This window comes from Thamnophis sirtalis, unplaced genomic scaffold (genome assembly GCF_051295495.1).
Source record: "Thamnophis sirtalis isolate CommonGarterSnake01/CBP01778 unplaced genomic scaffold, rThaSir2_p1.2 scaffold_2, whole genome shotgun sequence".
NCBI classification, from domain to species: Eukaryota; Metazoa; Chordata; class Lepidosauria; order Squamata; family Natricidae; genus Thamnophis; species Thamnophis sirtalis.
In genome coordinates this window covers 577,946-591,036 of record NW_028261382.1, presented here as the reverse complement: position 1 = coordinate 591,036, position 13,091 = coordinate 577,946, and the positions used below count along the sequence as shown (strand labels likewise).

Here is a 13,091-nt window from a genome sequence, read left to right as displayed (position 1 = left end):
CCCAGAGACGGCGTCTCAGCGTTGGGCGCACAGAAACGCCCCCCCCCCAGCTTACCTATTTGCATCAGGGTCTCCTCCATGCTGTTGATGGCCGTGACCATGGCCACAGAGGCCCCCAGGGGGTCACTGTCTGGGAACTGGACAGGTTCGGGCACAATGCGCCGGTCATTCAAGCCCAGGGGTCCAGCCAGCAGCTCAAACTCCTCTTCGCCGGTCAGCTTTTCCTCCTCGTCCACCTCCAGCATATCCCAGTCTTCTAGCGAGAGGCAAGCAAAGGGCGGTCAGGCCTTACCTCTCCACGGAGGCCCGAAGTCGACGCTCGTGCCGTGAGGAAGTTACCTTCGTAGACGCTCTCCTGCTTGCCTATCAGATCAGGGGCCTGGCCTTTGTACCTGCGCCCAAGAGAGAAGGAACCCAGGTCACCTTCACAGGCCCCGCACCTCCTTAGCCAGCCGTCAATACTCAGCTCTTTCCCTGTTGCTGGCTTCCACACCCTCCTCCTCCTCCTCCTCCTCCTCCTTCCCTGCAGCCGATTCCACTCGTTCTGAAGGAAGAAGCTGCCCCATCGGAGGAGACCCCATCGGAAGCTCCAGCAGGGCCCCAGCAGGGCTTCTCCAGAGGCTCCTCTGTTTCCACTGGCGTGAAACTCCTTCTAAAGTTCCAGTGGCTAACTGAAGTTTCCCATAGAAAAACACACCAAACCTACCAAAACTCAGCCTATTTTAGACCCCCGATTCTGTCCCTCAACTCTGGGCGTGCCTACCAAGAGCGCCTCTCAGGGGACGGGCTGAGCTTTGAGCCTCATGGACTGAAAGGGCAACAGGAAGTCTGGAACCTTCTTCTCTCCCAAGAGGAGGAGAGGCTGACCGAGATTGGTGGGTCTCCTCTTGGCCCCCTACCCAACCTTTGCCCATCCAGCCACCTCTCTGCTGCCCCAAAGAGCTCCCAGGTCTGGCTGTGGGACTCCAAATGGCTTTTGGCCGCAAAGGAAAGCCCAAGGGGCAAGAGGAGCCTGGACAGGCCACAAAGGTCAGCCTTCCCTCGGCCGCGCTCCCACCCGACAGCCCACGCACGGGGGCGGGGGGGGGGCAGGGGGCGGAGTGGGCAGGCCGCCCCACAACCTCCCATACCTCTCCGAGGCCGAGGACTTGTTCTTGCTCTTCAGGGAGGCCAGGTATTTCTCCCGGCAGCTGCCGCAGAGCAGGTAGTAAGGGTTCCCGCTTCCACACTCGCCACCAAACCAGCCGTCCACGTAGGAGCCGTTGCTGCGGTAGCCCTGGCGGTTGGCACTGCGCCCGCAGCCAGGGTGGCTCCTCTTCATGTGCTGGTTGAAGCTGGCCACGCTGGCTTCGCACAACTCGCACACCACCACTTCGTCCCTGTCTTCAGACTCACAAACATGCTGCACGACACAATGAGGCTGTTATGGTTTCATGCACAGGGAAGCACCTCGCGTTCCTACTTTCTCCTCCACACCCCCATGAAAGCCAGCCGACGACGTGTTCCGTTCCAGCTCAGTGCCAGAGGCGCAGGTGGCATTGCCCCCCTGCCCCCCAAGAGCTTCCCACCCCCCCACCCCCAATAATCTCCTATAGACGCCAGCCAGAGGCAGACAAGAGAAAGACGATGTGCAAGGAAACCAATCAACAGCACCGATATTGGTGTCCCCATTAGGTGTTGCTCCTTGGTGGAAAAGTCCTCCCAAGTGCAGCTTAATACACGGTACAATCTCACGGGAGCAATTTCTACAAGTTCAGTTCCAAGAATTTCCTTTTCTGGAAGCCTTGAGGAAGAGACCCCAGGAAAGCCAGGCTAATCGCCTTCCTATCAGGCAGAGCTGAGCCTGCCTCTAGGCTGCCCCCTCTGGGGGGAGTTCTGCTTGGGGGCTTTGGCAAGCGACTCCTGGTTCTGCTTCTGGCCCAGGAGGGAATCTGCTCTGAAGAGGCCAGGATTCCGCAGCTTTGCCTGGATCCTTGGCCTGAAGGAGCTGAAGGAGGCGGCAGCGTTGAGCAACAGGGTGAACTGCCCGAGTTTAACTCCAGTTTTAAAGCAAGCAGCCTCTCCGTGGTAGCTCCATCTCTGTTTCAGTTACTTTTTAATTTAAATCAGAGAAAAAGCATTAGGCTTCTATTTCTGATTACTAAAGCGTGGGGTTGCACCTATTTCTAGAAATGCTTTTAAAGAAAGGAACGCCTGAGTTGCCCGCAGAGAAGAGAGTTGGCCAACAGAAAGCAGCCACAGTCAAGAGAAGGGAGAACCTGTGCTAGTTTCCCACATTTTAGCCGCAGCCACGTTAACCGCGGAGGCTGAGCGAGGCACAGAGTTAAGTCACGTTCGACAGAGCAAGAAGGAAGCAAAGCAGCAGCCCCAGCTGCCGTCACACACACCCAGGTCGGCCAGTCCAGTACCTCTGGGATCCACATTCCCAGAATGTCATTGTCCCCGGCCAGGTCCGGCCCGAACATGGCTTCCATGGCCTCCTCGTCCAGCTCCAGCTCCAGCTCCTCGTCCAGGTTGAAGTCGTAGAGGGCGCTGGGGTCTTGCGGCAAGGAGATCCCTTCCCTCCGGCTCTGATTGCGGTGGGCCTGAACAGAGCGGTACAATCCCGCTTCAACCGGGGGGGGGGGAAAACCACAGAGTTTACTGGGCAAGTCAAAAGCAGTCTGTACGCGCGCGTGTGTGTGAGAGAGACAGACAGACAGACAGACACCTCCCATGAATACTTTATCCCAAGCCTGAGCCAGGCCTCTGGGCAGGGAATGAAGAGGGTGCCCTTGAATGGCTGCTACCAAGGCCAGGTGTTGTAATATAGTTGCAGAGCCACGCTGAACCACACAGGAGAAAACAAACTCCTAGAACGCCATAACATCCTGATAGTGCATAACATAACAGTCTGAGATGTGCCCTACCAATGACGCCCAGGATTTGACCATATATAGACTGAGCAGTAGATTAGAAATTGTACTTTTACAGGCTGTTTTTACTCACATGCTATTGCTCCTCCTGCCTTTGTCCTATCTCAATAAAAGGGGCTCTCAGACCCCCAATCTGGGTCGCTCCATCCCGAGAAAGGTTGTCTCCTGTCTTCTCAACATTGGCCTCATGGGTACCTTACAGCTAGGATCAGAGGGGGCCCCAAGCCCTCAATCCCCAGGAAGAGGCAGCCCATCCACCCTTGCAAGATTCTGTTACTAGAGCTGCCCTACAGAGAGCAGCAGCTTTCGGTCTGCAGGGCGTCTGCTCCTTAGCCTGGCCGTCTGGCGGGGGTACCCCCCGGAAACCCCGGGGACGACTACGCTGGACTGAGAGGGGGAAGAAGGTAACTGCCCCCCGAAAGGAAGCTGGTGCCACATTAGCCTCGTTTCCTGAGGCAGGGCAGGCTCCCCACCCTCAACTCTGGGGCAGCCTTCATGCGTGGCCCCACGAAGCTGAAATCTTAATAATTTTCCTTCAGCTCTGGATGAGCAGACTTTATAGCTGCCTTTTCTGGCCCATTTCTTCTTTTACGAATAGCTGGTCAGCCGCTGCTCTAGAACAGGGCAAGCACCTTCAAGGAATCAGAGGAGGAGCAGGGAAGGTGTGATGTAGTATTTGAAAGACTTACCGGCACGGGCCAGCAGCGTTCGAGCAGCGAGATCAAACTTGTGCCTCCTGGTCACTGCCGAGCGGCCCCTGGCCACAGGCCCACTGCCGGACGCTGCGTTTTCTGCATGATCCGTGTTCTCCTGGCTGGAAGGACAAAAACAGCTCAGAAACGCTGGCGTGGCTTGAGGGGGAAGCACAACACTCTGGACCGGAAGGCTGCCTGATGGGCTCAAGAGACCCAGCAGCCATTCAAATGTGGGCCTGGTCACCTTTTTACGTTTCTTTAACAGAGCCTGGAATAGTTTCAGTCACACCCGCTGCTGGCAGATGAGGTGGCAAAGGAATCCTTACGTTCCGCGCAGTGAGCTCACCTTTCCCCAAAGCCTTCCTCCAATTCAGGGGCGTCAGCCGAAGGCATGTCTCCCGGAGACTGCAGGTAGTTCTGGTCGCTGGACTTGCCCCCTCCTCCTGGGCCTAATCCTCCGTGCCGGGCATCCACCATTTCTTCTGACTGAGGCTCTTCATCTTCCTCATTCCCGGGATGCTCAATCATCCACATGGCCAGAACGGTGATGTTCTGGGCATCGGCTTCTCCTCGTGCACCTGTGGGAACCAGAAACCTTCACCTGAACGGCCCAGCAAAGCCTCCTGCTGCAGCCTTGGAAGGAACAAAGGGAAGCATCGTTTTGCTCAGCCCAGAATCCCCTGCTGAAGTTTCACCGTCCGTAATTGTCCCAGAAAAACAGGATGAAACCCAACACTAGGCGCAGAGGCACAAGATGCACACGCAGAATGAATTCGGGCCAAAGGAATGGCGGAACCCAGATTTTCTGGCCTTGTGAAATGCAAGAAAGGGGAGGACAAGGCTTCCCTTGGGGGGGGGGGGCGTGATCCCTCCCCCCCGTGCCACTCGTGGGCCCCCCCCCGCAGGCCCTCTCCAGCAGCTCAGGTGGAGGGACGGGCAGAAGACCCCTGCCTGGCCCAGGTGTGTCTGCTCACCTGTGGTCTCCATGGCTTTGGCAATCTGCCGGAGGGAAAAGCCCATTTCCAGCAGGGGCACGGCCACAGCAGGAGGAGGGGGAGAGGTGGACAGGCGGCTGCTTGGGTCGGACAAGGCTGGAAGGGGGAAGGGGGGACAAAAATGAGCGCCTGCGTTTGCCCAACACAAAAGTCGACAAGGGGAGCCAGGCGGCTGTGCTGGGAAGGCCCACCTGTGCGATTGGCGGGTCTGGCGGGCTGAGAGTCGGGGGAGGTGAGCGACTGGCGCCTGCCCACGTCGTCCGAGGGAGAAGTCGGCAGGGAGGAGATGGGGGGCGTCTGGGCCCTTCTGGTGGGAAGGACGGCCGTGGTGGGGTAGCTGGAGAACATCTGCCTTTGGGGAGACAGGAAAGGAGGCAGGGAGTAAGGCGAGGCCGCCCGCCCAGCGGATGGCGGCCCCAAACAAGGAGGCCTGGGAACCAAGAGGTACCTCAGGAGGCTGAGTGGCAGAACCCCCGGGGACTCTGAGGCGGGCACGGTCTCCGTGTCGGTCACGGGGGTGGTGGCCGTGGTCGTGTCCTCCAGAGAGCTGCTCATGAACGAGGTGGTGCTGGAGGCAGAGGGGCTGGTGGTCACGGGGGTCTGGGCCTGCTGGCTCTGGTCATTCTCTTCGGCCTGCTGGTCTATTTCTGCAAAGCAAAGGGAGCCCTTTCGCTCGTGCCTCCTTGCAGGGCGCTGGCCGGGGGCCGAGGGCGATGGGCCTGAGCCACCGCAGGACGCCTGGCCTTTCCACTTGGGGCTTCAAATCAGCAGCACTCAGAGAGGAGGCCGGCTCCTCAAGGGACGCCCGGAAGCAACTCTTTGGAGGGGAGGAGCAGCATCCCTGCCTACTGCTGACCCAAAGGGCCCTTCCGGGACCGTTTCCTGCGCAGCGCCTCGGGTCAGGGCCCTGCAGGAAGCACCAAGGGATGCTGCCTCAAATCCAGCTGCTGCTGCTCTCTGCGCCTTCCTTTTGGCCCACCAATCTCTTTCCTCCGAAACCTTCGGAGCCCCCAGCCACCCTCACCTGACTTGCAGAGAGAGGCAGGGGCTCTTCCAGGTTTGGGACTAAAAAGCCCCCTTTGTTTAGCTGAGCCGGAGGAGAAAGAGGGGAGAGGGGCTCAGGCCAAAGGCAGCCACAGGCCGTGGGGCCAAGCCCAGATCTGTGTGTCCTTCTGAGCCACAGGAGGGGCCTCGCGCTGACCTCCCACCCCCTGCAGCCTTCCGGGGACGCACCTGGCTTGGCTTTGGAGCCGCCCGGCTCTTCCAGCAGCCCCTGCACAACCAATTTGTAGATCATGGCTTGTGCCCGCTCCAGGTGTGCCAATCCCAGCGCCCTCTTGATGGGCGAACGCATGACTGCCCGCTTCACCATGTGGCGCATCAAGAACTGCAGGGCCGTGCGCATCTCCACCTCCTCGTGGACCACGGGGGAGCTGGCGCAGTCGGAGTTGTGGCCGTTCTCGGCCAGGACTTTGGGGATGAGGAGCATCTCCGCGTACTTGCTGCAGCTGAGCAGCGTGCTGAGGGACTTCATGGCTCCCAGGTAAAGGTAGGACAGTTGGACGGCCCTGGTTTCCGACTGCGCGGCCTCGTGATTCTTGGCGGCGTGTTCGTGGTTCTTCTTCTTGCCCTCGGCGCTCAGATGCTGGCACTCCATGCCCAAGGAAATGGCGTCCAAAGAGAAGGAGGAGCCTTCGCTCTCCAGCCTGGCCCCGGGGCCCTTCGGCTCCTCCGTGCTGGGCGCGGCCCGTGCCTCGGGGGCAGCGTCGCCTTCCGTCTTCTGCTCGGGGTCTCCTTTCTCTTCCGGGTCGTGTTTGTGTCTCTTCTCGTGCCGCTTAATACTCTGCTTGCCCGGGTCTTCGTGGATGCCGGTCAGGTAGGTGAGGTCCAGCAAGACGGTGGCCGTCAGTCCCCGGAATCTTGCAACGTCAAAAGGCAGCGGTTCGCAAGGTTCCAGGTTATAGAGCGGCGTATCACTAGGCGACCAAAAAGTTGGGAAGCTTTAATAAAGACCAGAACGACACAGGAAGAAGCAAGTGAGGGATAGACGAGAGGAAAGCACAGGAAATCACACAGGCAAAGCCAGAGGCAAAATGTACCACAACCCAGAGGGGTGGACGGTCTAAAGGTCAAGGTAAACCAGGGAAATGAGATTATGGGGAGGGGGGACATTCAACGCAAAAGTAACAAGCCGCCTGTCTCTCTCTCTCTCTCTCTCTCTCTCTAAAACGATGCATTTCATTCCAACCGCCTGAGATGGTTTACCCTGCACTGACTTTCCTAAACTGCCTTTGGAAAGTGCCTCTCAACAGGCACAGCCGCCCCCATGGCTGGCACCTACCTGGGGTATCACCCCTCCCCCCCCCCCCCCCCCCCGGCAGGGCACAGCCCAGCCCTGTATTGGAAGACGCCTCGGCCTCTGGGCGGTGCTGCACTACTCTAATGCAGTCTTTCCTTTGAGCGAATCGTGTCGTAAACGATCGGCTCTCCGGACCCTTAAAATGCCAGAAGCAACAAGCCCAGAGATCAAACTCAACAGCCCGTTTCCTGGACTCCACCTGCTGAAGACCAGCACTGTACCTGATGGTGATCTCAGCCTCGTCCCACTGGACCTTGGCGGACGCGCTGCCTTCCTTGACCACGCCCAGTAAGGTGGCATGCCGCCCGGTTTGCTTGTGGATGCAGCGTCCCCCGACTCGAAGTCCGGCGTCCACCCCGCCAATCACCGCCAGCACCGGCCAGACCTCCACGCAGAGCGTCTTCAGCTGCTGCTCCGAGAGGTCGGCCAGTCCGTGTGGGCGGCCGCAGGGCTTCGTCTTCTCCTCCTCCTCGCGCGCCTCGTTCTCCTCCCGGCTCTGCAGGGAGCGGCTTTTCTTCAGCCTCTGAGCGCCCTCCTTCAGGCAGCCTTTGATTCTGCACAGCCTCTCCACCATCTTTTTGTTGATGCAGTGCGTCCAGCGGTCGGTCCGGTGCAGGATGCGGATCAGCTGGATCGTGGCCTCCGCCAGCACCGCGGCCACCGGGCTGCAGATGGGATCCCCCGGCAGCAGGTCCCTTGGGGTGCCCCTCATCTGCATGTCGCAGATCTTCACCTGGGCAGACAGAGACACCCCGGAAGTGGCTTCGCTGCCCCTCAGGCCTTCGAGACCCCTGCACCGAGCTCAGAAAGGCCCCTTCCCCAATTAGAGCCACCCTTCAGCAGGACACAGAGGTACCGGCCTTCGCAGTGCCCCGGGATGGCAGAAGGGAGCTAAGGCTGGGCATAATTTTAAGCGGGCGGAATGGGAAAGTGGGTGGAGGAGAGAGAAGGCAGGCAAGCTCAAGCAGGGAAGAGAGCCGGGCTCCTCACCGCTCTTGGCATGCCTAAGAGCCACGGAATTTCAGGCAGCAAAGCTAGAAAGGTTCCTGGATGAGGCTCCAGGTAGATTTGGCCAGCCCAGGCGGCTTCCATGAGCCCAAAGGAATTGAACCCCCTTCTGGGTGTCCCGGTCTCCCTGCTCCCTCCCCAGTTGCTACTTCTAAACCCGTTTCCCTTTCAAACTGGCCGGGAGCTCATCGGCTCCAAAACCTCGGAAGTCTCCACATTACCTTTTCTCCAGGGTTGCTACTGTAAAACATCACACAAGGGTACAACTCTCCAGCATCCACATCTTCAAAAGCCAGTTTGGGTTCCTAATGGAAAAAGAAAAATGAGGAGAGTGGAGACCTGCATTCACAAGGGAGCCCTTCTCCTTCGGCTCCAGGTTGGTCTATGAGATTTCTGCCTGCTTAAGCTGAGGCTGGGAATTCCCTTCCCTTTCATTTTTGGTTAGGTCACCGCATCTGTTCACTAACTTTCCCATGGGAATGGACCCGCTATAGGCAGGAAATGCAGACTGTGCCTCTCTTCCTCCGTTCAGGTTGAAACGTTGCCACCGAGGGGATTTTTCAACCTTGACCGGGAACCGCTTGTGAAGCAATAGGCAGATCTAGCAAGGCAGGACTAGGCCAAAGCCTCTCACCTCCCCATTTTTGCCAAAGGAAACGGTCCTTGCTTCCATATCCAAGACGCAGGTGATGAAGTCCCCCTGGGTGAAGCTGGTCAGGGTCAGGGCCTGCTCCCCGTTGTGGTAGAGGTTGCCGCTGTAGGCTCTGTACAGCCACATGTCGGAGGTGGTGCGGTGGTTGAAATCATGAACGGGCCAACGAGAAACCCCCACGCACGTCCCTTCGTTGCCTCGGTTTTCCTTCACAATGTAAAACTAGAAAGTGCAGAACGACTGTGTGAACTTTAACTATGAACACGGGTGCGTCGCATGTAAGAATGGGACAAAAGGAAGAACATCTGGGTATGGCAACCCGCTCAAAATAATGGAAACCCCCCCCCTTTTTAGCAAAGAAGCAACTCTTCGATTATTTCTTCCCAAAATTAAAATGGGCAGTTGAAATATACGTATTCCTGGGTGAAAACCTCCCCTTCTTGGGATCAAATACCACTGAATCCATTATTTCTAATACACTTTCGGCATCGTCCTGAGGAGCCAGAAATGCCGAGAAAGCGAACCAGAGTCGCTCCAGCTGTGATATTTTATCGTCCGCCGTAGGCCTGAGTCCGACCTGTTCTTTTCGGTCTACGCACCTTCCACTGGTAACACCCAGACGAGACGCCCGTGGATGCCAGCCCGTAGCCCTTTCCCCCGCTGCCGTGAGTGAGAATCTGCCCGCTTTCCACCAGGCAGCACTGGGCCTTCTCGGGGTCAAAGGAGACCTCCTGGATGGGGAGGTTCTCGTCCTCCTCTTCAGACTCCCCCTGCTTCTTCAGGGACAGAGGGGAAAAGCTCCGTCAGTGGGAGGCAGCCCACCAGCACAATTTATTACATTTCATTTATTATATTTGTATGCCGCCCTCTCCCGAGGGACTCAGGGCGGGAGGAGGTGAAATGGTACCTGCAGCTTTATTTCCTGCTCTTTCTCTTTCATCTGAAGCACCTGCTTGGCTTGTGCGACTGGGCTCTCCCACATGCAGTCGGCCAGGAGGGAGAACAGCCGTTCGATCACCTGTGGGGAGCATCAGCACAGCGCATTCAGTGCAATGAACTGCAAGGGGAAGGCTGCAACTAGGCTTCTCCATTCTTCTTTCAGGTCAAAGGCCACCTCTGAAGGTCCCCAAGGGGGCTGCGGGGGTCCCTCGTAGGCTACATAAGGGCTTCAATGCAACCCCCACCCCCATCCCCGTGGAAGGAACACCCTCCAACTGTCGCAAAATGCAAGGCGGCCAGGGATGACCCTGAGATAGGGGGTGAGGCCTCTCTTGCTGCCAACTGAGGTGGGAGACCCCTGACCCTGTTTGGGGGAAGGCAGCGTCTGAGGCACAGGTGAGAAGTGAGCCAGGGAGGCTGTTGGAGGCAGAGACCTAATTTTGAGCTTAGAGATGCAAATGCTAAATTCTCTCCAAAGTATCAACACCTGAGCCATCTGGTCATCCTCCACACCGGATTCACAGGCCGGCAGCACGGCTTCCAGGACATGGAGGGCCAGCAGCCTGGTCCTCAGTTTGCCAACCAAGGGCACACCTGGAAGGGAAAGGGCAGAGGAAAGGGATCTGAGCAAAGGGCAGCCTCTGTCGCCCAGGCGGTTTCTAAAGCGCTGCCCTAAAGCCCGAGCGCCACGTAGCGATGGAAGAATCTTGGTTATTCGCTTGATGCCAACGTTCCTTCGCCACCTGGGTGGGCCGTACCTGAGCAGCACTTCTGAGAAGCTATGTTCAGGAGCACTTCTGTCCACTTTGGGGAAGCCATTTTGGACTGGATGGCTTTGGAAGAAACAACTCTTCGGAGGAAAACTAAGAAATCCCCCAGGTGTAACTCTGCAGCGTGCTGTTTTCGGAGGGCAACTGCAAAACCAAGCAGAAAGAATGAATCTCTGCCAGCCAGAGGAGGCATCCGTGCCATAGATTCCCTAATCTGCAAAGCAGGGCAAGCGAGGGGCAGCAGGGATTGTTCTGCTGGCAATCACCGTGGCCCAGGAGACGGGCGCTTGAGAGCAGCCGAGGGAGCGTCTCCTGCTGCCGAGGCCTCCCGACCATTATTCTCCCTTCCTTTTAAAAAGTCTCGTACCTTTGAAGTCCTTCCTCTCAGGGTCACCTTTGGACTCTGTTTTCTTTTCATCCTGATCGCTGACTTCTTTTTCTCCGAAGGGAGAGGTCATAAGCATCACCCCCGCTTGTGACAGCAGGTTCTTCAGCTGGCTGCACAGCAGGTCCAGCAAGGACTGGACCACTTTGGGGCTCAGTTTATCTGCGTACGTCCTAGGTGAGAAAGGTGGGAGGGGGGGGAGTCAAGGGTGGTCACACAGAGGTGGCCAAGCCCTGGGAAGAGATCTGGAGGACGTTCCCGGGATGGGGATTTCCTGCTCCTCTGCCTGAACTAACCGCCCAACGATCTGACTTGCTATTGGAGGGGGACGCGGCTTCCTGAGGCTGCCCTCGTTCACCCAGGGGCAGCTATTCAGTGGCCTGAGGCTGACCCTGGAGCACCCTCCATGCCGACCTCAGGCCCGATTTATTCAACCGCCAGGATGTCCACTAGGGACCCGTCTTTCCACCAGGCTGGGCCTTCAAGGAGCCCCTCCCGAGGTGCCTGCAGACGGTGGAGGGATGGGGCAAGGGGCAGGGGGGGGGGTTGGGGGAGGAGGCCAGCATTTGCTGGTTTTGCAAAGGAGGCAAATTTGGGGCTTTCATCACAACTTCAGTATTTCAACCAGTCCGTTTTGGGGGGTAGGTTTGACCTCGTGAGTCCTTACCCGGTGGTGATGGCCAGAATCTGTAGGAGCCTCGTGCTGGCCACTTTCAAAGCTGTGCTGAGCTGGGAAATGCCACTCTTGGGCAAGAGCTGCAGGGGCTGCCCAAGGACGGTGTCCGTCCCGCATAACTGAGAAAGGACGTTCAGCAATCCGGTGGAAATGGCCAAGGAGACATCGGCCGGCTGGTAATGCACACTCAGGGCAAAGACGGTCACCAACAGGAGCCGCTGTTGTGCCTCTAATACACACACACACGCAGGCACACACAAACACAAAGGGAAAACCAAGGACGTACTTTGAGAGGGTTGAGCTAGAGGAGCCTCTGGCGCATTTCTTCCCAGGAATAAAAATGACGCCGGATTCAATCCGCTCCTCTTACCAATGTGGTGCTTATTTGCTTGAAGGGCCCTTTCCAAGGTTGCCGACAGCTGCTGGTAGATCTTGTGCACCGCCACTTGAATCTCGGTCTGGATGCTTCTCTTGGCTGCTCTGATGCCATCCTGCAAAAAAAGAGTGCCAGGGCAGTCAAGCCGACCCACTTGAGGGCTGGCTCCAGGGGTGAAATGCTACCGGTTTTGACCGCTTCACTCGAACCGGTAGCAAAAAAGAAAGCTTTGAAAAGTGAAAGAAAAGGTTCCATGACTCTCAGCTGTGCCGGGCGATTGTTGGAAACTCCCACACAGACACACGCACTTTTTAAATCACTTTTTTACTACCGGTTCTGGGGAATAAGTGGGGAAAAAATGCTTGGAAAAGTGAAAACAAAGGTTCCAACGGTTGCAGGGCTCAACTGATTGTGACGGAAACTTTTCTTCACTTTTCAAAGATTTTTTTACTGCCTGATCGGCAGAACCGGTAATAAAAAAATGTTTTAAAAAGTGAAAAAAAAATGCGTTCCAACGGTTGTGTGGATCAGCCGTGAGCCATGCGACTGTGGGAACCTTTTTTCTTTTCACTTCTTAAAGCATTTTTCCCCCTTAGTGGTTTGCGCGAATAAGTAGGAAAAAAATGCTTTAAGACGTGAAAAGAAGTTGGCCACGCCCAGCCAGTCACATGACCACCGCCAAGCCACGCCCACAGAACCGGTGGCAAAAGATTTTAGATTTTACCACCGGCTGGTTCTAAGGAAGATCCGCCCGCCAGTTTGGCATGAAGCCGAGACCAGCAGGCGCACGCACGACGGCCTCCTCTCCTCGGGGCCCTTACCTGGTAGTGGTGCAACCGGACGCTCTCCCCTTTGGCTCCCGCGTGCCCCACGCTTCCCAAGCCGAAGCAGCCGGCCAGGAACTGCAGCCTCACCGAAGTGAGAAATGAGGAAGACTGGAATCCCAGTCCTTGGCGGCTGCCGAGGGAGGCCAGGCCGCCCTTCTCTTCCATTCCCGAAAGCAAAACCAGGATCTGGTGCAAGGCCTCCAGGCGCAGCTGAGGGGGAGGGAGAAGAAGGGATTGGGGGCGGCTGCTTGGAAAGCAAATTGCAAGGGGAATCGGCAACAGGGATGCTTGAGCCCCTGGCGAGTAACTGCCCTGAAACAGAAGGGCAGGTTTCCAACCGGCTGGGCTGCGCCTGCAGAACCCCAGAGGACGCTGGGGACAGGACTTAAACACGTGCGAAGGCACATCCCCTCCTGAGGTGCACAGAAAATACCCCGAGTGCGGGGTTTGGGACAGCAGCCACGTCAAAAGGAAACGGAATGCAGAAGCCCCAG

At 57.4% G+C, this 13,091-nt stretch overlaps 1 protein-coding gene across 1 annotated transcript in view; it reads right to left on the bottom strand.

Annotated features, from left to right (window-relative positions):
• The window catches only part of HERC1 (HECT and RLD domain containing E3 ubiquitin protein ligase family member 1), a 50,926-nt gene that overhangs the window by 14,593 nt on the left and 23,242 nt on the right, over positions 1-13,091 (bottom strand). Inside the window, exons 27-47 of the mRNA XM_087703927.1 lie at positions 12,592-12,807; positions 11,765-11,885; positions 11,386-11,623; positions 10,701-10,891; positions 10,322-10,477; positions 10,051-10,157; positions 9,532-9,642; positions 9,224-9,400; positions 8,607-8,846; positions 8,194-8,277; positions 7,186-7,697; positions 5,839-6,605; positions 5,054-5,252; positions 4,797-4,957; positions 4,585-4,701; positions 3,957-4,188; positions 3,605-3,729; positions 2,388-2,608; positions 1,131-1,402; positions 340-392; positions 56-256 (exon numbers count right to left, since the gene is read on the bottom strand). Of these exons, the coding sequence (XP_087560053.1) occupies positions 56-256; positions 340-392; positions 1,131-1,402; positions 2,388-2,608; positions 3,605-3,729; positions 3,957-4,188; positions 4,585-4,701; positions 4,797-4,957; positions 5,054-5,252; positions 5,839-6,605; positions 7,186-7,697; positions 8,194-8,277; positions 8,607-8,846; positions 9,224-9,400; positions 9,532-9,642; positions 10,051-10,157; positions 10,322-10,477; positions 10,701-10,891; positions 11,386-11,623; positions 11,765-11,885; positions 12,592-12,807 (4,501 nt within the window). The remainder of the gene's footprint in view (positions 1-55; positions 257-339; positions 393-1,130; positions 1,403-2,387; positions 2,609-3,604; positions 3,730-3,956; positions 4,189-4,584; positions 4,702-4,796; positions 4,958-5,053; positions 5,253-5,838; positions 6,606-7,185; positions 7,698-8,193; positions 8,278-8,606; positions 8,847-9,223; positions 9,401-9,531; positions 9,643-10,050; positions 10,158-10,321; positions 10,478-10,700; positions 10,892-11,385; positions 11,624-11,764; positions 11,886-12,591; positions 12,808-13,091) is intronic.